Source organism: Capricornis sumatraensis, chromosome 3 (assembly GCF_032405125.1).
Source record: "Capricornis sumatraensis isolate serow.1 chromosome 3, serow.2, whole genome shotgun sequence".
Taxonomy (NCBI): domain Eukaryota; kingdom Metazoa; phylum Chordata; class Mammalia; order Artiodactyla; family Bovidae; genus Capricornis; species Capricornis sumatraensis.
The window spans coordinates 78,600,486-78,627,800 of NC_091071.1; the positions used below are offsets into that span (position 1 = coordinate 78,600,486).

The 27,315-nt window shown below is 36.6% G+C and overlaps 1 protein-coding gene across 1 annotated transcript in view; it reads left to right on the plus strand.

Annotated features, from left to right (window-relative positions):
* IFIH1 (interferon induced with helicase C domain 1) overlaps positions 1-27,315 on the plus strand; it is a 59,669-nt gene that overhangs the window by 8,773 nt on the left and 23,581 nt on the right. Inside the window, exons 3-5 of the mRNA XM_068967463.1 lie at positions 3,798-3,938; positions 18,048-18,152; positions 23,087-23,307. Coding sequence (XP_068823564.1) covers positions 3,798-3,938; positions 18,048-18,152; positions 23,087-23,307 — 467 coding nt within the window. The remainder of the gene's footprint in view (positions 1-3,797; positions 3,939-18,047; positions 18,153-23,086; positions 23,308-27,315) is intronic.

A 27,315-nucleotide genomic window follows, 5' to 3' on the forward strand; every position in this document is an offset into this window, starting at 1 on the left:
CGGACACGACTGAAGTGACTTAGCAGTAGCAGTGTGTGTATATATATATATATATATATATAATAGTGTTTACATATTTATGTGTATATATAGACAGACAAATATTTTTACTATGTGATATTAAAAAGCCCTATAAAGTTGATGTTAATAAACTTGTGTGTAAGTGAACCATGGGAAGTAAAGTGCCTTCCATATTTGTGGAAGTTCTTTTTTGTTTCACCCCAAAACAAATGCTGTGTGGTGTCATAAGTTTAAAGTAGCCACAAAGTGAAAAGCTCAAGAGGCTCCCTCTTCTCTCTGAAATCATTTAAGGGTTCAAGGGGATTCATTCAGCCAAAGATGGTCAATCCAACTTTCAAAAGCCGGGAGTAATTCCATGATTTGTCCACTAGCACTTTCCTTAGTTCCTACTGTCATTTGTCTCTATTTCCACAGCAAAGTTTAATTGTATAAGGAAAATTTCCTCTCAATAGGAAGCATCTTGATTTTGCTTTAGTACTCTGGAGGGAGCTCAATGGTACTACTTGCTTGCAATATCAAGATTATAGTTGTTGTGGTTTTTTTGCATTTATTTATTATGGCCCAGCTATTATTTCTATAGCATAACTCTAATGCCAATCTGCTATGTCTAAAGGGACTTCCGGTCAAATTTACAAATGATGATGGGGCCAGATGTCTCCCTTATCCCTCAAGGATGAGCCAGACTCCATCACACCTTATGATGAGTTCCCTTTCAAGACCACATGGGATCATTTCCATCCATGACGACATTCTAGACTTGAACTTTGAAATGGCTACAGTCTCGATTTTTTTGTTTCCTGGGAAATTTTGGTCTCCGTGTATCAATGGATATTTGAAAGAGCAGCCTTGCAGATCACAAAAGACCTTGTTACATCCATCCTCCAAAGTAGATGGTAACTACCCATCTTACAGCTGTGTACTATTTTAGGAAAAAGGCTAGAAGATTGGCTTGGAAGTATCTTCCAGCTCTCATGACACAGACAATATGTCTGGCTGCATTGCTTTCTTTTTTTGTGGGCGTGGTTGTTGGGGCAGAGCAACAAGTTACATATAACATATTTCTTTCTAAGATATTTTGGTGCCTTTTAGAAGTCTAATTCGACTTTTCAAATTCCAATTCTTTGAACAATAGCAACCCTAGGTGAAGAATACATGTGAAATAGCTATGTAATAATGCACCTATCACATACATCTATCTAATACTCACAAAACTTCCTCTTTACTTTCCTTATTATATGCCATGACTATGACTGTCTTTAAGTGTCTATTTCAGAATGGCTTAGGGACTAGTTTATCCAAATTCCTCCTGCCTGTGGACTTACATTGGCTGGTGAAGGTCAAGCACTTTATAAAAGGAATAAAGGCCCTTCTGAAAAGAAAAAAATGTGGTACTAATTAATTGTCTTTCATTCTTTTCACTCTCCCTGGTGTCCTGACAGGATCCTCTTAAATTTGGGGCTTTCCTTCTTTCAACCAAAGTGGATGATGATAGATGTTGCCCCAGATATGTGGGCTGTTAAAAGGCAGGGAGCAGGGTTAGGGTTTCTAAGCATCTTTCTTTTTAAGTTTTTAAATGAATTAATTTATTTTCGGCTGCACTGGGTCTTTGTTGCTGTGCCTGGGGGCTTCTCATTGCAGTGGCTTCTTTTGTTGCAGAGCGTGGGCTCCAGGGTTCCTGGGCTCAGTAGTTGCAGTATGCAGCCTCGATTGCCCAGTAGCACATGGAATCTTCCTGGCTCCTGCTCAGTCGCTATGTGTCTGACCCTTTTTGACCTCATGGACTGTAGCCTGCCAGGTTCCTCTTTCCATTGGGTTTTCCAGGCAAGAATACTGGAGTGAGCTGCCAGTTCCTTCTCCAGGGGATCTTTCTGACCTAGAGATCAAATCCATGTCCCCTGAATTAGCAGGCGGGTTCTTAACCACTTAACCAGGCAAGTCCTCTATGCTTCTTTCAAAAGTTGGATAGAAGTTACAATCTCCATCTGGGATTCAGCATTCTTATATTCTCACTACCCCTACCAGCAGTCAGGGTACTCCTGACAAACTCACTCTAAACAAGTAGGGCTTACTTCTCATGTCCTCAGAAAATCCAATCAGGGGTTCAGGAATTTAACTATTGTTTGCTGATCTGTACATCTTATTAGGGGAGTCTAAGCATTTTTTAGCCAGTCTTGATGCCCAGAACAAAGTTAGCTGTGATTATTCATGTGGTAGGAGCTGCTGTGGGCAGAATCATGCCCTCCTCAACCCATAAATTCAGAGGTTGAAGCCCCAACCACCTCTGTGACTGTACCTGGTGGTATGTCTTTAGGAGGTAATCGAGGTTAAATGAGATCATCAGAGCAGACCCCAGTCTGATGGGCCCAAGGCCTTAGAAGAAGAAGAAAAATGAGGTCTCCGTCTCTTTTTCCCCACCATGCGAGGACACTGTGAAGATGTCACGCTCGGCAATCTCAGAAATAAACTCTCATCAGAGACCAAACGCTGGCACATTGACCATAGACTTCGAATTTCCAGAAATATGACAAAATACTTTTTTTTACTTTAGCCGCTCGGTCTACGGTGCTTTGTCAAGCTGGCCTGCACCGATTAACACAGGAGACTGGGGTCTGGAGCCTGACACTTACTGAATCGTGGCTCCTTCAAGTCTCTGGATCTGTGACTTTCACCAGGTACCTGCCCATTCTATGCCTCAATTTACTCCTCTATGAAATAGGGATAATAATATGACTTACCATCGGGATTATTTTTAGGATTAAATGATTTAACATTAGTAAAGCACAAAATAAATTGCCTATTATTATTATAAACCCTAAATATGCTTAATATATACCGATGAATATTATCAAATCATCTTGTCTAAAGACAAACTCCAAAGTCAGAACAGTTGTCTTCAGGAAATTCTCCATACACAGCACGTATTTTCTCCTTATTCTTTAAGATAGGTTAATCAAAAATGATACTTTAGGACATTTTCTTTATGGCATCAGTCTCTGACAGATGGTACTTAAGAAGGGCAAACTCTTGTTTTTCTTCGTAACCCACAAAAGCATTTAAGAAAACACTCAGTGCGTGTTGGCTGAAGGGGAAAAAGGCCAGATGAAAGAAATAGAGGGAAAGAGAAAAGAATGATCAGAATATTTTATTAAATTTCTAAAAAATCTCCAGAAATTCAAAATACATAAATGTAGGCTGACATTAAAGCATATGTACATCTCATGTAGAATGCACAGTGAGAGAAAAAAATGGCAAGATCACAAGTTAAAGAAAAACTACCGCCAAATTTGCATTTTCACTAATGCAGTCTTATGTGTGACTGTGTATCACTGAAATAAGTGGCTAAAGGTGATGGTCAGATAGGAAATCATCACACTTATGATTAGCATAATACTTAATATTATATTGGCTTTTTAGATAAAATTTAGTCATCACAAAAGAATTACCCACTATGTTCATATTAAAAATAAAAATACTGTCAGAACGTAAAAACATATTCCAAACCTTTCAAAATGTCAAACCATTGAAGTGTATTTAGGCATATCTTTACTAGAGACCCCACTTGGTTTTCAAAATAAAAATAGCAGCTCTTTATATTGTATAAAAACTTGCATTTCATTGCAATTTGCATTCTGTTTAGAATTTCAAAGTATGTAAGTATATTCAGGTTAATCTCTATTAGGAACCCCTATTTGTTTTCAAAACACAACGACAGTTATGTATACAATATAAAAGCTTGCATGGCACTATTGTTTACTTTTTGATACTTTTGTTCACAGAGTCTGAGAATTTATCACAAGAAGATGGTCTCGAAGTCAAAGAGCCACTCCTTTTAGCCACGGATCAGCCAAATCTGGAGGTCTGGGACATAGAGAATAGTTCATTGGAATCGTCTCTTGCAGATTCTTCTATAGTTTCAGGTACTTGGTGCACACACATACTTTACATGCACTAATTAATGACTTCTGGAAAAATCAATTGTTGCATTGATAACATTAGGATCTATTAAACAGAGGAAGGAAATTTGGGCTTTGAGGTTTTGTATTTGTATTCAGATAATATTTCTGGAGGAGATTAAATGAAAATTATTGCTCTTTGTAGCTAAAAATCTTTTAAAGCTAATGCAATATTAATATGTTATGAATATGAACACACTCAGTTCTAATTTCATTTTATAAACATGTCCATGGTTCTTGTCATATGGTAAATATCATAAGTGCATCCCATGATTTTCAAAGTACTTTCAAATACATGAATCAGTTTGACTCATCCAAATTTCTGAGAATTAAATGAAGGTATTACCTTTTCCCTTTTTTATAGATCAGGGTGTCACAGAAAGGTTAGGCTGGATTGTAGAAACCAAAACCAAGATTGTAGAAAGGAAGATGAATGGGTGCTAAACAAGAGTTTGCTTGAATTTCAGTAACTAATTGGTGTGGGTACTAGAAACCACCATATCCACCTCTTTTGATATGAAACAGGCTTGAAGAATGAAATAAATTTAACCATTTCCCCTCCCTAGTTTTCTCATAATAGGAGAAGCCTTCTCTCCTTCCGCTCTGCCCCCCCAAATGCCAACGTTCATTTTTCACTAGAAATAGTTGCTGGAAGTCTGTGGTATACTAGTGAATGCTTACCAAGCGGCCCTGTAGGGAAAAGAAAAAGCCTTGATGTTTAGGATATGCCATCTTCACGGTGTAAATACTTGCACCATGGCTACTTTCAAGCGTCCACATAATGTCACTGAACACTAAGTTGGGAATAGATGTGCAGTACGTTATTTGCCGTTTATTACATGGAGACGATAGACTTATATAGCCTCAGCATCACTGATGATTGTAAAACCTACAAAAATGATTAGAAAATGATGAGTTTTAAGTATTCATTACCTTTGTTTTAATATAATTTAGTTAGTAAGTCCATATCATTTAATTTGTAAAGATGCTTGTGCTTAACATTAATAAAATTCTGCAAAATTCCAGAACATTTAACAGTTGTTCCTGTGGGCCCGTGTAAGCTGACTCTATCACACTACTGCAAAATACGCTGTTTTCAAATCAGAAAAGTAATATAGCTGTGTTGTAGGAAATTTGGAAAACAGAAAACAAAGGAAAAAACCACTCCTCCTTTCCCAATAAAATACATTGCTCTTCATATTTGGGTATTTGTTCTCATTTGTTTACATACCTGGATGTCTATATACAATGGCATTTCTCCTGTATTTATTAAATATTCTTCTACAGCATGATTTTTAACAATTGAATAACAATTCCATCTATTGGATGCTTTTTAGTTAATAAACCACCTTTTGAACATTTAGAATGTTTCCAAATTTCTACATCATGTATAATGCTGCAATAACTCTCTTTGTATTTATATCTGAGTTTAATTCTTTCTAAATTTATGTTTTATTTTTTAAATTTACTTTATTGAAGTATAATTGATTTACAGTGTTGTCTCAATATCTGCTTACAGCAAAGTAATTCACTTATATATATATGCATTCTTTTTCATATTCTTTTCCTTTATGGTTTGTTTATTACAGGGTACTGACTATAGTTCTTTGTTCTGTACAGTGGGGCCTTGTTCATCCATTCTCTATGTAACCCCAAGCTCTCAATTCATCTGTCTCCCCACTCAGTTTAATTCTTATAGACATATTACATAATTGAAATTTCTGGATCAAATGATTTCTATAGTTTTAAAGCATTTGCTATTTAATGCCATATTTTACTCCAGGAAATTGTACCAAACAATATAGGGGAATTCTTACTGTCCTGAAGTCTCTTGTACAAGAGTGGGCAATGCTGTTTTTAAACTTCACCGATTTGCTATGTTACTACCTGAATTTGAGTTTTTAATTTCCAGTGGAAAACGTATTTACAAGTTTATTCTTTTTGTTGTTGTTGCTAATTGCCTATTTTTCTTTTAGGGCATTTATATTCTTCTTGCTGGTTTAGGTGAATTAGCTAAATATATAGGGTAGCAATACTTTGTCATAAACAGTACCAAGGTCTTTTATAGCTTCCCTGCAATTTAGCCTTGTTTATTTAAGGTGTTGGGTTTTTTTTAGTGGGATACTTCTGACGCATTAATGTGCTTATGAGTCACCTGAAGGAGGGGGTCTTATTGAAATGCAGACTTTGATTCATAGGTTCTGTGTGGAGCCAGAGATTCTGTCCTCTTCGTCCCAGGTGATGCTGCTACAGCTGGTCTTGGGCCACAATTTAATGTACAGAATAGCAAGCCTGAATTCTAGAGGATCTTTTTTTTTTTTTCATTTCAGCAGCTGTACTTTGTTTCAGAAATCATGGTTGTATAGGAATGCCAAAATTACTACCTGAATGTGGATTTTTCACGTTTTAATAAACTTCCTTGTTAGGCTACCTGACATCTCTGTGGGTTACTGGCTATTTTCTAAATTCACACTAGAAAGAATTAAACCCAGGTCTGAGGCTGGTAGTCTATCTTCATCTCAAATTAAGGGTTTTCATCAAACTTGCCAGCCTAATGCATCTTGTCAGCCGGCAGTATCTGTGGAACATTCAGAGTCTCAGCAAGGACCAGATTAAATGCAAAACTTTTTTTTAAATCTGTTTTCTGGGACTTCCCTGATGATCCAGTGGTTAGGACTCGAAGAGTCCACTTCAGCAGGGTGTGAGTTCAGTCCCTAGTCAGGGAACAAGGATTCCACAGCCATGCATGGTGCAGCCTTAAAAAAAAAAAAAAAATCTGTTTTCTTACTATTTAATATAAAACATAAATTTGCATCATGTGAAAAAATCTGGATTTTACAATAATGGTCTTGAGGGACAGGAAAGGGTTTGTTTTCCTTCTTGGGGTCCCCTCCCTCCCTTTCTTTCACTTCTTCCATGTAACAAATCTTTATTAAACTCCTATTGTGTGCCAGGCATGCACTGTTCAGTTCAGCACTGTAAATATTGTGATGGAACAAAATAGAAGTGGCTTCTGCCCCAGGGGAGCTTTCAATGATGGGCATGTCAGCCAAGCGGTAGTCACTCTGTAACTGCACAAAGTGCTGTGGAAGAAAAGTACAGACTGTTAAGATGTATACTAGTCTGAGGACATGTATAACAAACTGTACCATAATCTGAGGACTCCATCAGCTTCAGACTTCAACAGCTACTAGGCTGTGAGGTTCTTGTGCTGTCTGAACTTGTGTGGACTTGGGAACAGATTCATCCAATCCATTCTGGCCCTTCCCAGAACAGTAAGAATGGGTAACCGAGCTACGGAAGTATAATGCCTTCTGCTTCAGGCCTTGACACTGCTCCTGATAGATGTAGATCATCCCAGTTATTTGTTGCTTTTGTTGTTCTTCAGAACTAAGAATTACTGATGTAAATGACTTTTAAAGAATCATTACCCCCAAAGAAGTTATTGGAATGCTTTTGACGGAAGTTTTTGTTGCAAAATTAACTGTAGAAGGATTTTGCCTACGTTGTTATTCTTTGGCAAGTTTAACAATCAGGATAAATATGAAAGTATTCAATATTGAAAATATTCAATAATACCAATTTACATAATTTTGTGCATTTACTGATATTGATAATGTATAATCTTTAGTTTGAATTTCAGTACATCAGGTTAAGATTTCAAGTACAGTTACCAAGGTAGCATTGAAAGAAACTTATTACTTAAGCTACACACATTCTATAAATATGAAATTTCATATGCAAAAAGAAAAAATGTGGTTTGAATTATTTCTAATTTTAAATTAGACTTCTCTAAGTTTTATTTCCAAATCAATTTCTAAAGTATTTTTTTCAGTGCCCAATAGTCTTTGTGGATACAAATGATAAATATTTATAGTTTCAAGGCAAAGATTCTTTATATATTGTTTTTAACCTTTTTTACTCCTTAAACTCCTGTCAGGTAAGACACACTAGCATTAGTAACAGTAGCCCACCGTGAAACTAATTTTAATCACATCTGTCCTTCAACCTGGGGGTGATAGATCAGAATTCCCTATTGGGCAGTCCTGGACAGTCATTTTTGTCATGCCTCTGCATCGGGGGTTGGCATTTCTTCTTCCTTTCTCCTTTCAACTGCTTCCCTTTAAAAAGTGGTTAATAATTAAGATAGACCCACACTAATGCAATAATCTATTTTTTTCCCACACTTATACAATAATTTCTAAAGGATATTTGAATAGTTCTCAGACTATTCATAGAATTTTCATGCTGGATGTAATAATTCTGCCTTCTGTAGTCACTGGTCATTTTCTAACAAGAAACTATTGGAAAACTTTGATGTTTCTCTGGACCACATGTCCCTAGAAAATATCAGAGGGACACAAAGCCCACATTCATTTTCTTCTATTAAAAATAATTTAACTATAAAAAATATAGTTATCTGATATATGTTAATTTTATAGGCTTATGGTAAAATTGGTTATGCAATCATTTTTAATTTCTACTGTTAACTTTGTTAAAAGGAAATAAGTAGTTATTTTACTTATTTAAAAGTTGACCTTTTTAATACACTATTTTATAAATTAGTGCCCTATAATTATATAAAAACAAAGCAAATGAGATTTAAAACTAAATAATAAAATTTATTGTGTTTGGGATGAACTTACATTTATGCAGAGTTCCACAGATAATCCCCCAAACTTCTTTTAACCATTCTTTGCTGGATTTCCGTTATGAAACTAGGAAATGCAAATTCCACAGATTGGACAGCAGAGGGCGCTTTGACATTTATAAAGAGAGTAGAATGTCACTGTTCCCGGGTGGACGATTATAATGTAACAGGATGAGTGTGCCATGTGTGAATACATAGTGCGCATGACTGTGAGTGCATGTGTATATTTTGATTTATATATTCGTTCACGTGAAGATTTTAAAATTCCACCCCAGCTAATGAGCTTACCAACCTGCTTGTTTTCAGACTTTAATACCTTCTTTTTCATATTCCCCCATATGTTCCACTCCTTAGGTTTATCCGGTGACATTATGCTTTGGAATATATTGTGGATATATTTTGCATAGATCATGTTCTGTAGGAGGGGTTTAAAAATTGACCTTTATAAAACAGCCTCCTTCTTTCTGGCCCAATCTGTTAGAGCATTCTTTTTGTTGTTGTTTTGTTTTGCCTTTTTATAGACCAAAGTCCAATCTTAGACTTGGTCTATAGTAATCTCTGTAAAAATGCCACAAAATTTATCCTTGCACTTGCGGACCAGAATAATGTTCTTTAGTACTAACCTCTAGAAATTTAGAGATTTTTAGAATCTCTAGAAATACATACCACATAGCACTTGAGAGCTTATTGGGAAAGATAATTGATACAGCAGTCTTCAATAATACTGTGAGAGATCACCCATATTATTATAGGATTGCTCTGAATTTAGATAGCTCTCCTTTACATCTCTATCTCTTCTAAATTTAGTTATATTAATTATTGGGAACTAGAAATACTAGTACAGAAATCCAAGAGGCAAATATTATTTTGACTTGAGAAAGAGAGAGAGAGTTTGTTACAACTGCTGTTTTGTGTTTGTTAAAAGAAAATCTAGGATTGTATTTTGTTTGAAACCCACCGAGAGACATCTAGGTTAGTTATACGACCCCCAGTTGCATAACAGTTCTAGGAGGATTACTGTTCATATCTCAGCAGTGAGAATATCAGTATTTTGATGGAAAGAAACCTCTCTGCTGTGCAGCTAATACGTGTTGGATTTATTTTCATGATTTTTATATGGCTACAAGCTTAAAGTTTTTTCAGCAGAGTTTCAACAAATGTGGTGATTTTAATTTGATCATTAGATGTTATCGTCTCTATTTGAATAGGACTAGAAGCTGAGAATCAGAGAAGGCAAGGGCACCCCACTCCAGTACACTTGCCTGGAAAATCCCATGGACAGAGGAGCCTGGAAGGCTGCAGTTAATGGGGTCACTGAGGGTCAGACACGACTGAGCGACTTCACTTTCACTTTTCACTTTCATGCATTGGAGAAGGGAATGGCAACCCACTCCAGTGTTCTTGCCTGGAGAATCCCAGGGACAGGGGAGCCTGGTGGGTTGCCATCTATGGGGTGGCACAGAGTCGGACAGGACTGAAGTGACTTAGCAGCAGCAGCAGCAGAAGCTGAGAATATGTTCTGGCCAAGCACTAGGGTACTGTCCTCACCCGAGTTTATAATCCAGTTCAAGAAAACAAGTTTCGTGCCCCTAAACACAGACAGTAATCTGTCTCTAGGAAAAGAGAATATGTTAGAGGAGAAGCCTGGGAAGACTTACCACAGAGGAGGAATGGAAGGCAGTTCATCTGCGCTTTGAAGGTCCTGTGTTGGATTTGTAAACAGAAGTGGCAGCCAACACTTTCCATTGTGTGGATAGCAGGTATAAAGAAAGTTCAAAATGTGCTTTAGGGGGTATTCATAATGGAGGAGGTTATACATAATCTCTCTGCCTTCTACTCAATTTTGCTAGAAACCGAAAACTGCTAAAAAATAAAGTTTATAAAAATTTATCCAGGTATAATTAACACATGGGCAGAGGAGTCCAGTGGGTTATACAGTCCATGGGGTTGCAGAGAGTCGGTCACTATCAAGTGTCTGAGCATGCTCCCACACATTAAACCTATGAAAATCCAGTTGTATTAATAATAAACATAGCAAAATTCTGTGAAAAATGTGGGTAGGGAAACAGTTGGATTCCAGAGGAGCATTTATGAAGGAGGGGGTGGGAGGTAAGATTTCTAGGATCAATGAAAATTAGCAGGTTTCTTTTACTACGATTTTTACAAAGACTTGTCCTGAGGGAAAAAAAAAAAAACACCCCCAAACAAGCCCTCTTAAATGTTTATCATTCGGACAGTTATGGAATATTAGCCCAAAGCATGTGTGATGATTTCAGATGGTGTTTGTAGGAGAGTGTTTCATTACAGAGATTTATCCATCAGGGTGCTGGAACGGGTTCCTTCTGGCTTGCAGGAGCCCAGCGTGTACATCTCTTCCCAGCTCCACTGGGTGACATCATGCTGGTAGCTTGAAATCAGTCATGGTGGGGAATATGAACACCATCAATGCTGGCAAGCACTTTTATTTTATTTTTGAACTAGATCTTTGTCTTACTAAATTAGATCAAATAGAACTTACAAATCAAGTCGTCAAATCAATGTGGCAAACACTTTTAAATTGTCACTTTTTTTTTTCCTCCCCAAAAGCTACTACTGAATATTTACCAGGATTTGCCTTTATTTATCGTTTTAAAGAATTTTTTTTAATGTGGACCATCTTTCAAGTCTTTATTGAATTTTTTACAGTATTGCTTATGTTTTATGCTTTTGGTTTTTTTGGCCACGAGGCAGGTGGAATCTTAGCTCCCCAACCAGGGATCAAACCCTCACCCTCTGCATTAGAAAGCAACATCTTAACCACTGGACCGCCAGGAAAGTCCCTACCAGGATACCTTTAAATGCACCTCTCTCCATACTTTCCTCAGATCCACATAACTTGAATAGCTTTTCCTGAAGGGTACCTACCAACCAAAGAGGTTTCCACTTCCCATCTAGCATGCATTCCTACACTCTGCATTACCAAGACCTACTTCCCGTGTGGTCATTATGCTTATCACTCATAACGGACTCTGCTCTCAGACTTTTTACCTGTTACTGAATGGGTCACTCTAGTGGGTATGACATTGGAGAAGGAAATGGCAACCCACTCCAGTATTCTTGCCTAGAGAATCCCAGGGACTGGGGAGCCTGGTGGGCTGCCGTCTATGGGGTTGCACAGAGTCGGACACGACTGAAGCGACTTAGCAGCAGCAGCAGTAGCAGTGGGTATGACTATCCCTACAACCCTGTACTTAAATCACTATCTTTCTCATTAAGACTCAAGTCCAAAGGCTAAAGGGCATAGATGACACAATTTAAGCCAACATCAATATACACAATTCTAATTTAATTCTGGCTGAAACACTTCAGCAGAGTGAATTCTATAAACAGGAGCAGAGGCGCTCGGTGGATAGCCATGTGGGCCTGTGGCTCTAGGAGATTTTTTTTTTTTCCTTTGGGGAACTCATTTCCTAGAAGCTTGGATCCAGGAGAGAATATGCAAGGTGGGTGGAGGTGGCTTCTCTCCATTCTGCGGGAACACATGTTCCCTGGCACAGAGAGCAGAATCTGACAGACCAAAATGTAAGCGTGTGTGTGTGTGCGCGCACACGCACGCACAAATCCATATACATAGAGCTGAAAATAAAAGTCATCTATCTCCTTTCAGAAAAGATAGTTATTTCAAAAGAAAAGGAGATTGGTATTATTAGTAGTATGCACAGTAAGCACACTTGTAACGAGCCTGAGTCCTGCGTGAGCGCACATACATACACATGTGTTTGAAGCTTGGGATGATCTTTGCTGTTCCAGACTTTGGGGATTGTGCAACTAGAGGGAAGGAGGGGATAGTTGAAGAAGTGAAGCTAATGTGCATCGAGAGGTCAGAACTAGAATAGATAGACCATTACCTGACAAGTGAAATCAGACTATTTGCATACTTTATAACCACTGCCTCTCAGGAGAACCATTGGTTTTGCTGGTGCCCTTCTTTCTCAGTAGCTCTGAGGCTCTGGCCCCCTTCCTAATGTGATGCAAAAACCACTTTCCAGCAAAGAGAAGGAAAGGCTGAGGCAAGGGGTAAGAAAGGAGGAATCTTCCATGAAGTTATAAATGCATCTTAAGCTGAAATTAGGAGGAACGCCACCTGAAAGGGATGGAAGTAAGCACCAATTTGTGTTTTACCTAATGAAGCTCAGTTCTTAGGTTGAATAAACAATGTATTTATCAACTGATTGTTAATATAGCATTTTTCCAGCAGAGGGCAAACTTTACATTGAAATAGATCTAAAAAGGCCTTCAAGGAGGAGGTTTTTTTCCATTTGAAATTAAAAAAAAAATTTTTTTTTTGGCTTCTAAATGGTTTAAAAATATTTTAAAGTATTTAAAGTTCCATAGGATATTAAATATATAATTTCTCAGATTCAGGTTAGTATTTCTGCCTTATTAGTAAACTATTCAAGATGTGATTGTAAAATGAGGCTTTTTTTTTTTTCTCCCATGTTTTATAGACTGGTCTTAGACACTATTATTATAGGAAAAGCTGTTCTTTATCGTGTTGTTTACAAAATTATTATCAAAAATCCTGTCTTTTAACAGAATAAATATTGTTTTTCTTCATTCCAGCAGTTTCATAGGAATAACTGCTTTTCTTTAAATAGAAATTACCAGCATATTCTAATCCATTTCATAGCTACCTTTGATATTTTTCCTAAAGGAAATGACACCTATCTAAAAGTTAATTAAACTTGTTATATAATCTAACTCTAATATTCATAGCTCATGTAAACAGCCACTTCATGAGAATTTAAGATTTCTTTCTCTTAAAGATTTATTTATTTGATCTAACAGAATCATTCTCACAATAAAGGAGAAAGTAGAAATTGCTATCTATATTTTAAAAAGGTAAAAAGGGTAAGTCACTTGTTAGCAGTGGCTGAGCTCAGATCTGGAGACTAATTTGTTTGACTCCACAGCACATTTTCATGGGAATGCCCAGTCTCCAACTGACTATTTATCTGAGCTATTTTAAAATCATAGACACATGACTTTAGTCATTAGGACATAAATCCAGATTGATACTGTGAAAAGTACAAAGAATGACACATGATAATCCTATATAATCAACTGCAGGAACTCTTGGTTTATAAATTCAATAGGTTGGTTTAATTTTTTCATCGTATAACACTTTTTTGATCTGACTTTTTGGTGTGCGTGTGTGTGTGTTACATGATTTTTTTTAGGTAAATGCATGAAGAAAATCTCTGGAGAAAGCATTCTCAATGTTATCAAGAAACAAAATATTTTCTTTAATTATTAAGGTTATTTCCTTTAGTACTTTTGTTTCTATGAAAGAAAAAGTATATCAAATGCATAAGAAATTGCTGCTGAGGAAACAAAATTATTTTTGTGTTGAAAAACTGGAGATTTATATATCCTTAAAATGACAAAGATATAGACCTCTCTATGTTCACTTTCATTTTAATAATGATATCTAGCAGAATTACCACAATTAATTTTATCCAAGAAGGATAGAAATGTTCCTCTTTTATTTGTGTGCAGAGAATATTTAGAACTTAGTGTAGATGTTTAATCAACTGTACTCCTATATAAAATTAAAAAAAAAAGACAGTATGGATGTTTAAAAGTAAAGCAAATGAAAATTTGTGGATGAAATCAGAAATGGTAGTTAGCAAAATAAAATAATCTCTAACTTTTTCCCTGGCAAGATAAGCTACTTCAAGATTGTTAGAAAAACTGACATTATAATGCAAATGTTTGTATGCTTAAAAAAAATCATTCCAGTTAACTCTATGGATATAGTATTGTTCACTTGTTTACAAAGCTTATAACAGATCATCGGCATGCTTAGCATTGGGCAAAAAACGCTGGAATATTAGACTTGGATTCAGAAAATGGGATTCCCAGCTCTGTTCCATTCTAGCTGTGTGATATGGATAAATGATTTACCCTCTCTGAGACTTGGTTTCTCACCTATGAAACTGAGGTGATAATAGGTATCTACCACAGAGGATGCTGAGAGCTTAAAATATCATTTACATCTGTGTAAGCACTGAGCTCAGTGTCCTCTGACACATTGTAGATTTGTTTACTAAACCAAAATAACCCAGATAATGAATGTAATTAATAATATCCTATTTTGGTAGTATTTTTCTTTAATAGTCATATATTATTCATGCACGTTGCATTAAGCAGCTCTCTCAAACCTTATATATGCTAGAAGAAAGCTTGGGGAAAATCCTGACTTTACATATACGTGGAGTATGTTTAAGATAATGGCTTAACTGCCAGTGATTAGAAAATGGAATGAAAATCAAGTATAATTTTCATCTGGATTATATTCAGTGAAAAACTTAAAGATACAGTGTTTCATTTTAGATAATCAGTCAGTTCAGTTATTTGTTAGTATTTTTCAGTGTTTTTGGCATTGTCTTCAGTTCTCTATACCACATTTAAAACAAGTAAAATGCATGTCAAAATTCACTTTTTTTGCCTTAAAAATCTTGATTTATCTTTCTAGATCTAGAATTATCCTCGCAATGACATTTTCCCCACCTCATTTTACACCTTGCCTTTTCCTTACAACTCATATTCTCTTTCATCAGTGCATCTGCCCAAAACGCTCTTCTACTTGACAGTTCTATCCCACACTCGCCTCTGAGCTCCTAACAAGGCATACCTCTGGGAATTGCAAAGTGCCATATTTAAAATCTCTCAGTGAGATATACAGGTTTTCCCGTGTGATCATAAGGGATTCCTCAAATCTGAGTTTCAGAGCTAATCTATGACAACTGATAAGCACAGTATTTTCACATGAGTATATTTGTGTTGTGCTAATATACTTAAACAGTATGCAAGTCCATTGAGAATTTTTTTTTATAAATTTCTTATCTGCTTTCTTTTAACTTTTAAGAAAGCTATCTCATATATTTAATTTGTATTGGCTGTAATTTCATTACGTTTCCCAAGCTAAGTAGGCTTATCCAAGTTGGAAGGGAGATGTCACAGCCACACTTCAGAGATGCTCAATGGAATAGTAGTCGGCAATAAAAAGGAACAAATTGCTGATATAAATAACAACGTGAATGCATCTTGAAGGTCTTATTCTAAATTAATGAAGCCAAACGTAAAGGCTACATATTGCCTCAATTCATCAATATGACATTCTGAAAAGACAAAACTCTAGGGACAGAAACCAAATCAGCAATTGCTAGGGGACAGCAGGAGGGAAGTGACAATAAAGGGGTTTGAGGACAAATTTTGAGGTTAAACTCATCAAACTTATCCACCTAAAAAGAGTGATTTTTACAGTATGGAAATTATATTTCAACACACTAGACTTAAAAAAATAAATAACCAGTTAAAGAAAAAGAAGATACTGTAGTTTTAAGGAGTTATATATTGTCCATGTTTAGACATGTTTTATTGATAACATACTGTGTCTCTTTATCACCTGTTTCTAATTCCAGTTTAAGTATGTGACATTCAGACTAGTTTTACTTAGCTTCATGGTGCGTTCATGCTCAGTGTTGTCTGACTCTTTGCGATGCTATGGACTGTAGCCTGCCAGGCTCCTCTGTCCATGGGATTCTCTGGGCAAGAATACTGGAGTGGGTTGCCATGCCTTCCACCAGGGGATCTTCCTGACCTGCATGAGGAGATCAAACCCGTATCTCTTGTGTCTCCTGCCTTTGCAGGCAGGTTCTTTACCACAAGCACCACCTGGGAAGCCCTTACTTAGCATAATCTTACTTTAATATAATTTATTTAGTGCATGTGAGAACTCTAGCATAAAATAATAATCTCACAAGTATAAATATTTTGAAATATTAATTTTAAAGATGGTTTATTGTTTATTTATTCATTTTAGACCACACTGCCTGGCTTCATAGTTCCCTGACTAGGGATTGAATCCCAGGCCCAGGCAGTGAAAGCGCTGAGTCCTACCCACTGGACCACCAGGGAGTTCCCCAAATATTTTTAAATGACACTCTTGCCTTAGTAATCCACCAACTACTTGAATTTTATTTCATTTTTCAATCACCAACAAGTATGTGCAAAGAACTTGTTGTACCTAACATTACTACATGGTTGTCAAATACTGTGAAGTAAATTGTGCTGACTCCATTTTATTTTTTACTTTATTGAAGTATAGTTGATGTGCAATATTTATATAGGTTACATGTGTGCATGTGTGCTAAGTTGCTTCAGTCGTATCCGACTCTTTGCAACCCTTGGTCTGTAGCCCACCAGGCTCCTCTGCTCATGGGGATTCTCCAAGCAAGAAAACTGGAGTGGGTTGTCATGCCCTCCTCCAGGGGATCTTCCTGACCCAAGGATCGAACCCGCATCTCCCGCAGTAGGCAGTTTCTTTACCACTATGGCCACCAACCTTATATAGGTTACAGGTGTGCACAATTTTGAAAGGTTACACTCCATTTATAGCTATTATAAAATATCAGCTATATTTCTTGTGTTCTACAATATATTCTTGTAGCTTATTTTATACATAATAACTTGTACCTCTACTAGCCCAATTTTAAACAAGAGGAAGGAAGTTAGGCTCATAGCATTGCCAACAGCAAATTTCACAAGTCTTTTAATTCCAAAACCAACATCTGTAACCATCTTTCATTTATTTTTACCAGTTTAGCAATAGTTCTGATCCTTGCGGATGGGATTGCATAAATCCTTGGAAATGAGCTATAAGGAGGGAAGCCTAAGGTTTTTCAAAAGGAATTGATAAAGAACAAAAGAAAAAAATCAGGATTAATAAGTGAAATGTGCCCTTGCCACTTGTATTAATTGTCATTCTTGATGGAAGCTTAGTTTAATTATAAGAAAGAAAAAAATAATTTCCAACCTCATGTAAGCTTCTAGTGCCCCTGCGATGTCAGGCTTGCCTGATAGTCTGAGTAAATTCTTTGTAAGATTTTAGTTATGTGTATCACTGAGTTGCTGTTTTCATAACTTATCAGTAGAACCATGTTCTTCATTAATTCGTTAATTGTTCTGTAACATTAATTCTCTACCATTTTACATGCCGATGACTCAACGGTTTCTACATAGTACTTATGTTTAAGTGATAATATCAGGCTCAGATATTTTTTTTGGACAAAATTTACACAAAGGGGGACAACAAAAGTTGTAACTCCTTACAAATTTGCATGAGCCCTCATATTGGATGTACGGTACTTTAAGTAGGTAAATACATGTATTTGATTCAGTCCCCGACAGCTGCTCATTCACAGTGGAGTTTTTAAGCGTTGCTTGCCAGAAACTCTTACCTTTTATTTGTGATTGTCTGGATGTACCTTCTTCACTTGCATTGAACTGTATGTACTGTGTGCTGTAGAGGTGTGCAGTTAAAATACGTTTATTCTCAGAAATATTTTTAAAATATTTTAAAATGTTTTCCTTTGCAGAATCAGACACAAGTTTGGCAGAAGGAAGTGTCAGCTGCTTAGATGAAAGTCTTGGACATAACAGCAACATGGGCAGTGATTCAGGCACCATGGGAAGTGATTCAGGTACTGCCTAACTGTTGTGTAAACCTTAAAAAGTGTGAAATAAGACACCATATAGTGGAACGCATGGGGGCTGTTCATACCCTCCCTAATGTATTTATGCAATTAAAGCAATTCTTTTCTACAGTTGAAATAGTTTTGGAACTTTGCCATTCAGTTTCTTGAAAAGTACAACTTACAAGTCTTAGACTCAAGGTCTCTAATTTTGATCCAGTACATAGCTTTTTGGTCTGGCATATGCCACATTCCATAGAACCATGTAATCTATTTTATTTATGTGATCTGTTTCAATTAATTTGACTGCCTTTAAATTGTATACTCAATTTTATACATTTATTTCCAACCCCTGCATTTTAAAAAATTAAAATACATTATAAATAAAAGTAATATAAATGAGATGAGTATGACTATAGTTAATGGCATTTAATGAGTCCCTCTTAAGCTTTATAATATACACATATAGTTAAAAGAATTTCAATATTTATAAACATCCCTTTAATTGAGTTTGCAAAGTATTTTCATCACTAAATGAGAAATTTACTAGATATTTCCCAAACTGTTATTTGTATCAGTTTAATATCCCACCCACTTCCCAGATAGTGCAGTGGTAAAGAGTCCACCTGCCGAGCAAGAGATGTAGGTCCAATCCCTGGGTTAGGAATATCTCCTGGAGAAGGAAATGGCAACTGACTCCTGTATTCTTGCCTGGAAAATCCCATGGACAGAGGAGCCTGGAAGGCTTACAGTCCATAAAGTCACAAAGAGTCAGTCACAATTTAGCAACTGAGCATACACACACACAGTAAATAAGAGGGCCTCTTCCCAATCTCCACACTTTAGCAAGACTTCCTGTTATCAGACTCCCTAACTTTGGTCAGTCTGGTCCATTTCTTATCTCTTCTTTCTGTCCTTTGAATGTGCATTTCCATTATTACGACTGAGGTGAAATGTTAACGTTAAGAATGGGCGATGGGCCCTTGCATGTCTTTCTAAGATGTATGTGTTTGAAATATTTCATAATTAAAATTAACAAATTAGTGCAAACAAAAATCAGTGTTTAGCAATATGGTCAGCAAAGAAGCAGCAGCAAAATGGCAGATTAAGAAACTATTCTTCATTTGTTCTGTGACTGAGTTATAGAAAACACTTAGAAAATATTGTGTACTTCAGATTACCCTGGATTGTCTGAAGGATTATAGAAATTTACATCTACAATAGGCCTAAAAGGGCAAAACAGTTTACATAAAGATGGCCATCTGCCCTAAAAGCTTTCCCAAAGGAAATGTACCACCTCTTTATTTAAATGCCCTTGTCTCTTAATAACCCCCAAATAACTTAGAACAAGTTGATTTGAGGAAACTCAATTCACCAAATGTCAGTCATAACTTTAATGTTAATTAAAAAGGGTTAATTAATTTTCCGTTCAATTTAGTCAGTGTTAATATTAAGTTCTTGGCATGTGCATATTTCTGTGGCTTTTATTTGTTTTTTCTGTGCTTGTTATACAACTGTTAAATTTAATAATTAACATTTTTATTAAATGCTATTGATACTAGAACTCAAAATACACTCTAGCTAATATTTAACATCTTTATGATTGCTTTAAGCTTCTGGACTTTCTCCTAATTTTTGTTTGCCTGAGTAAGGGCTTTTCAACAATATTCATTCATTTAATTACTATCTAATAGATATCCTCTATGTGCAGGGCATTTTGTCTGTTTAGCACTGTTAGCAAATGCAACTATTTACTGATTTTCAGTCTTCAATATGGCATGAAAGGCGTGATAAATCTGAATGCAACCTACTTTTAAAAAGCAAATACATTTCCAAAGGCAAATACATTTGAAGGCAAACACATTTTTAAAGGGCAACTCATTGAAGTTCTGGATGGTTAGTGCTTAGGAATAAAGACTAGTAGATATAAGATTGCATAGTGGATAGCAAAATTCTGAAATCATATAATTGTGAAATTCCTTTCTTTCATGTGCATGCTATAAGTTGACATACAAATCAGTTTAAGATAGATTTATGTAAACTGCAAATTGTTAAACACGCACTGACTCACTGAAAGCATTGCAGTGTTTGGGATTATGTTTTAATTTCTGAAGTTGACATCAAAGGGACCCTATTCCACACGCCCTTTGTCCACGTTTAGAGGTTACATTATGAGGCATAAGAATCATGGATGTGACATTATGTTCCTTCATAGTATTATTATGCCATAGTAAAGCATAATTAGTGGTACTTTTGACGTTTAAATATTTTAATTATACCATGAGAGGCTTTTTTGTTTTTCTGTTCCTCAGTCTCGGAGGGATATACTGCTTCTTGCAAAGTGGCAATGTTTTTGGCAATGCACATTGGCCTGATATGTAGAAAGTGTTTCCTTACTATTTTGAGGTAATATCTATTAATATTTGTCCAGCTGGAATGATATATTTTTCTGAGGTTACATACTATAGGTAAAGGAATACTTTGTCATTTTCAAACACATGCAGTGACAGACCTTTTCTCTCCAAGAATAACTCAGCTGTCAAAAATCAATGTGAGAATGAAATTTGCCACATGGTGTAGTTTCAATAGAATGTTATTATTTAAGCCTTATCTGATTTCATTTTTTGACCATTTGTATGGTATAGTATAATTTTAAGGTCTTTGATAAATACTTATTGTAGAGGATGGGCACAATATTATTCAAAGCCTGTGCATATTTTAAATACCATTTTCATTATTGCATTTAATTAATTTTGCTTTTTTGAAGAGAGCCAAAAAGAAGCAAACAACAAACAAACAAAACCCAAACATTTTTTTTTTTTTTATAAAGGAAATTGGCTCCTGGCTCCCTGACACCAGCCCAATTCTCTCCTTCTGGTGACAGAGAAGAGAAAATTCTCTTTTCATTGCGTATGTGGATATATTCTTTCATTCCTGTGTCAGAGGATGTGATAAGGCAAGAATCAGGCTGAATATTTAGCACTCACCCAGCTCTTTTTCTTTGGATGCTATCCTCACAATGAATCCAACTCTGATTTTTTCCGTATTCACTCTGTGCCTCTCTTTTAAACTTGAGGCTACCAATCAAGTTTCCTAGACTTGACTCAAAAAAATATGGATGGTATTGAGCTATCTGGGCTTCCCAGGTGGCGCTAGTGGTAAAGAACCCCCCTGCCAATGCAGAAGTCACAAGAGACATGGTTTAGATCCCTTGGTCAGGAAGATCATCTGGAGTAGGAAGTGACAACCCACTCCAGTATTTTTGCCTGGAAAATTCCATGGACAGAGGAGCCTGGCGGTCTACAGTCCATGGGGTCGCAGAGTCAGACACAACTGAGCACAGCACAATGATATTCTGAAGTCAGCTTGAATCTTATGTAAATATAATAGAGGATGGGTTATTATAATTGCTGTAGCGTTCAAAGACAAGCATGGAAAGAAAACTTGTCAATGTGTGTTTTTAAAAGCTGGTGATTTTGAATGAGTTCTTCTTGACAATCCTAATAAATGAATCAGCAGATGAGCCAATGATAAGGTAAATGTATTGCGTATATGTTTACTCATCCATACAGAAGGCAAATTTCCTGCCAGGTTAGTAGATGACTCTTACTAAGTGGTATTTGGTGTGAATTTTCCTACCTGTCCAGATAGTGCTATCACAGCAAGTTAAAACCTGGTTAAACAGAATCATCCAGTTGCTGAAATGGAACAATCAGCAACTTTTTTTGAAGTTAATGGGATTCTGTTAGTTTAATTTTCTTGCATTCACTGATAAGAGAGAGAATGCTTACTTCATGTGTAATGCAATACTGATAAGTGCTGTCATTTCTTTTTTTTTCCCTTGTGATTGCATAAAGCAAAAGATGGGCTTTTAAATTGATACAATATTTATTTTACTGCATTCCACATGATAAGTTACGCATTTTTAGATCTTTCCCCCTGGCTAATATGGATAAACTCATTCACTTCTAAAAAATGTATATTTAAACCAAGATATATTATAATGATTTTATTCTAATGTTTATAAAATTAATGTATGTTAGTATGTATTTTATCAGTATTTTAAATGTAGATATCTACGCTAGCTGAAAATATTTTTAATGTATTGTGCTTTGAGTTTCAGGAAAACTTGAATGTGTGGAGACATACCTATAAGAAAGTGATAAAAATCACATTCAAAGCTAAATAGCAAAGTTAGTCACAATCCAGTTATGAACCAACAAAACTGTTTTTCATTTTTCACTGCATACTTACAGATTGAAGGCTAGCGTGGAAAAGGCTAGCACCTTTTCCCTAAATACAGCTTCTGTTTAATCTGGTTGCTTTAAATGGCAAAAATGGATTGGGGGAACCATTTTTAGGTATTTAAGATAGATGATCTACAGAGAGAAGATAGATAGATATGCTTTTTGGTATTTGGTTTGTTCAGGTAAAGTTTTTCACATGAAGGAAAGTAGCATCAGCGTTAGTGTTTCTTCGCAATAAAAAGTGAGGGGGACCATAGAACAAGGAGTCCTACTTTCCCCGTCCCTCTTGATCTGTTGGTGAAAGAGAATTGGGTGGGGTAGAATGGTTCCACAAAGAAATGGCAAGTCTGAGGCACTAAGAATCATCAACTGCCAAGCCTGCACCACAGTCATTTCCACTTGGCTTTGCCCACTCTCTGAAAAGACTTCCTGTGTTGCCCCTTCCTAGTCCTCCATCCTATTAATCCCTTCCCTCCCCATTCCCATGCCTTAGGCCACTTCCAGAGTGCTTGGGCTGTGTCCTGCAAACACAGAGAGCTGAGACCCGTTTGGTGCAGAAAACAGAAAATGGATTGGTTTGGACCCCATATGAAAGGAGGTTTAAGCTGCAAGGGGCCCATGTTCCATTTCAGGCTTCCTAGCCTTCATTATTTTGTTGTCTGTTTCCTTAATTTTCTTCCTTGTAACCTCCTTCAGATGATGAGAATGTGGCTCAAAGAGCATCCCCCGAGCCAGAGCTGAATCTCAGGCCTTACCAGCTGGAAGTGGCCCAGCCTGCCCTGGAGGGGAAGAACATCATTATATGCCTCCCTACAGGGAGTGGGAAAACCAGAGTGGCCGTTTACATTGCCAAGGATCACTTGGATAAGAAGAAAAAAGCATCTGAACCTGGAAAAGTTATGGTTCTCGTCAATAAGGTATTCAGACAGTGCATAAATAGAACATGCTTAATTTTCATATTATTTTTTTTCTGAAGTATTTGTATAGTGATATTTGTAACAATGGATCACACGGATTTAATTAGGAAAAATGTCAAAATGAGTAATTTATTTTAAATATTTGTTTTTTCAGTTCTCTCTAATATCTAAATTATTAGCCATTAAAGTAGATTTTTTTTCCTGTTAAACCAGAACATTAAATCAAAGAGCTGTAACCAATGTATTGTTGTTCAGTTGCTCAGTCATGTCTGATTCTTTGCGACCCCATGGACTGCAGCACGCCAGGCTTCCCTGTCCATCACCAACTTCCGAAGCTGGCTCAAACTCATGTCCATTGAGTCGGTGATGCCATCTCGTCCTCTGCCATCCCCTCCTCCTCCTGCTTTCTATCTTTCCCAGCATCAGGATCTTTTCCAGTGAGGCAGCTCTTTGCATCAGGTGGCCAAAGTATTGGAGCTTCAGCTTCAGCATCAGTCCTTCCAATGAATATTCAGTGTTGATTTCCTTTAGGATTGACTGGTTTGATCTCCTTGCTGTCCAAGGGACTCTCAAGAGTCTTCTCTAACACCACAGTTCAAAAAGTATCAGTTCTTTGGCATTCAGCCATTTTTATTGTCCAGCTCTCACATCTGTACATGACTGCTGGAAAAACCATAGCTTTGACTATACAGACCTTTGTAGGCAGAGTAATGTCTCTATTTTAAATAATGTCTCTAATTTATACTGATGTATAAAGAATGTATTTACCCAGCTTTTCTTTATGGTGAACTAGTACTGACTTATCATTGCATATGGACATAAATGACCTCAAAATATGACTAGAATCTAGGCTTAAACACTGTGTTCTACCGTCTCTTTAACCACCATGCATGAGTGTGTGCATGCTAAGTCACTTCAGTCATGTGGAACCTGTGTCTCTTGTGTCCTCTGCACTGGCAGGCAGGTTTTTGCCACTAGCATCACCTGGGCTACCACCTGGGAAGCGCTTTGTAACCACTGACCCTCAGTCAAAAGTGGCAAGTGCTCTTTATTCAGAACATATATAATTTGGTCTGAAAATGAAGAGAAAATTAAGTGAGTATTTGACTAATTTATATCAAGTTTAATAGAGAAATAATTTTCAAATAGTTTATATATATGTAAAACATATATATACACATATATCATTCAGTGCAACTGAGGTTTTGCTTTAATATTTTTATCTTAGGATTTTTAAAGTCTATCTTCATAAACAGGTATAAGTCTCCATTTTAAACAAAGTCTAGTTGAACTTTATTCAGATATATCAAAGTTTTTAATTTATAAGTTTGTAACTTGGGGACATTAATTTTTACCATTTTATGGAGTAAAATTGAGTACAGTTTCCATGACCAAAAACAATCTTTTTCCCATTATGAATGGTGACTAGATTCTCATTTGCTCCTTTACAGAAAATATAATTATAGACTGTATGTGTAATTTTCCTCTATTTTTTGGATTTCTATCATGCTGAAAGTTTTAGTTGTAGTCTGCTTTTCAGTATTAGAGAAATGTACTCAGAATCCATGATTTTAATGATTTCTATCATGTAACTCCAAAAACATTTTGTATATACACCCTAAGCCTAAATACTGTTTCTTCATACTTACATGTCCACTGTTAGAACAGTTTGTGTGTGTGGTGATAGTGATACATTAGAATTTTTTTCCCATGGCTTTTCATATATTTTCCTTATTTAGGATATTATCTTTTGGAATAAAACAAATCTAGGTGTAAATACTATTTCTACCTACCAGTAATTTGATCTTGGGCAAATTATGAACTTCTCTCACTTTAATTTCCTCATCTGTAAGTGAGTAAAATACTACTACCCTATATAGGGTTGGAAGTTTAAATGAGATAATCTATTTAAAGTCTAAGAGTGACTCAGTGAATATTAGTTACTTCTTCCCTTCCTTCCTCCTCACCTTAACTAATACATTGCAATTCCTTAATGGCACCCCACTCCAGTACTCCTGCCTGGAAAATCCCATGGACGGAGGAGCCTGGTAGCTGCAGTCCATGGGGTCGCTGAGGGTTGGACACGACTGAGCGACTTTACTTTCACTTTTCACTTTGATGCACTGGAGAAGGAAATGGCAACCCGACTTAAACTGATGCTCTGATACAATCTGAACATTCTTCCGTTTCCTCAAACTCATTCCCTTCATTTACTCTCCCAAAGACCTCTCCTTCCCTTGTCTGTCTCTCTGTTGGTTATATTACCTCCTCCAAAGCATGTAACCTCAAAACCTAGAAGTTACTTCTGATTTATCAGCTTCCTTTACTTCCTTTATCCAGCATCATAGACTACTAGAGTTGAAAGGAACCTGTAAGATCCGGTTTTCATTTATTGCCAAGTGGTTCTCTCACCTCTGCTGAGTAACTTCTAATATCAAGAAGGTCCTCCTTCTAACAAGAGAGCTTGATCCACTCTTTGAACAACTGACACTGTTAGAAAGATATACCTGTATTCATCAAAATCTATTTCTTTATAATCCACACTCATTGCTTAGCATTCTTTCCTCTGTAATATACAGAGTAAGCTAAATCTTAATTTTTCTGCCTTATGATAGCCCTTCACAAAGAAAAGACATCAAGCATCATATGACTCCAGAGGGATTTTTCTTTTAATTTCCTGTGATAAATACTCCAGTTCTCTTATATGTTCTTAATGCTGCTAAGTCGCTTCAGTCGTGTCCGACTCTGTGCGACCCCATAGACAGCAGCCCACCAGGCTCCCCCATCCCTGGGGTACTCCAGGCAAGAACACTGGAGTGGGTTGCCGTTTCCTTCTCCAACGCATGAAAGTGAAAAGTGAAAATGAAGTTGCACAGTCGTGTCCAACCCTCAGCAACCCCATGGACTGCTGCCTACCAGGCTCCTCCGTCCATGGGATTTTCCAGGCAAGAGTACTGGAGTGGGGTGCCATTGCCAATAAGACCCTGTTAAAACACAGTGTTTAGGGCTGGTCAAAATACTATAGATAAAGTCAGTACACGATACAGGAAAGATGAGATGTGATCCATGACCAGGTTTGCTTTTTGTCACCAACGCTGGCACCCACAGACTCATCTGAAGTTTTCCATAACCTGAGAAGTCTCAGCTTATTTTCATTTGAAGATCTGTTAAACTAGACCTCTCTTAAGTTATTTTTGGAGGTTAATTTTGAGCCTACATCCAAATACTTAGGTTTACACTTATGTTTTTCATGTTATTAATCTTGATTGATCTTTTCAAGTCTCTTATTTTTGTGTGTATCTCATGCACCTTCCGTTTTGTATAACTCCTTATCCTCTCAATGCTATATTCTGGCTGTGAATCTTTCATCCTGTTGGATCAAGGTGATACTTATGAATTCACATTTGCATCCATGTTTAAATGTGAAATTATCCTCATTAATTATTCATATCCATTGCATTGGTCTGTAGACATTTAAGGCTGTGGGTCCAATTTCTGATCTGCTTCCTCTTGTTTTTCCCTAGGAATTACTGGACATCTCTCCACTAGATCTTCCCTAATAATTGTTAATTTTGCTTTGAATTCTAAAGTAATTTAATTCTTTCAATTGAATCAGATACTCTTTGACCCAGTAAGTCAACATAACCTGCTTTCTGTATTTGGCCCATTGGCAAGGCATTAATATTATAACCCTAGAAAGGAGAAATCCTGTTTCCTAATACCATTTACTTTTGTCTCCCTTTCTCTATCCTTTCCAAAGCTATCGCCTTCAGATGCAGGGAGAAATGAAAACACCACCTGTGTTCCCAGACTTTCTATTTCCTATCTAGGACTTCAACATCATGAGAGAGAAATCCCAGGTTCCTACATGCTATAATACAGCCCCATATGATTCAGCAGAAGTGGGTAGCATTTGGGTTTGATTAGTCTTGGCAGGCACTCTGTCACATCTCAGGAAAAGGCTCCAAGAGGACCACACACCTCCCAATTAGCCATGTCAGGCTTGCA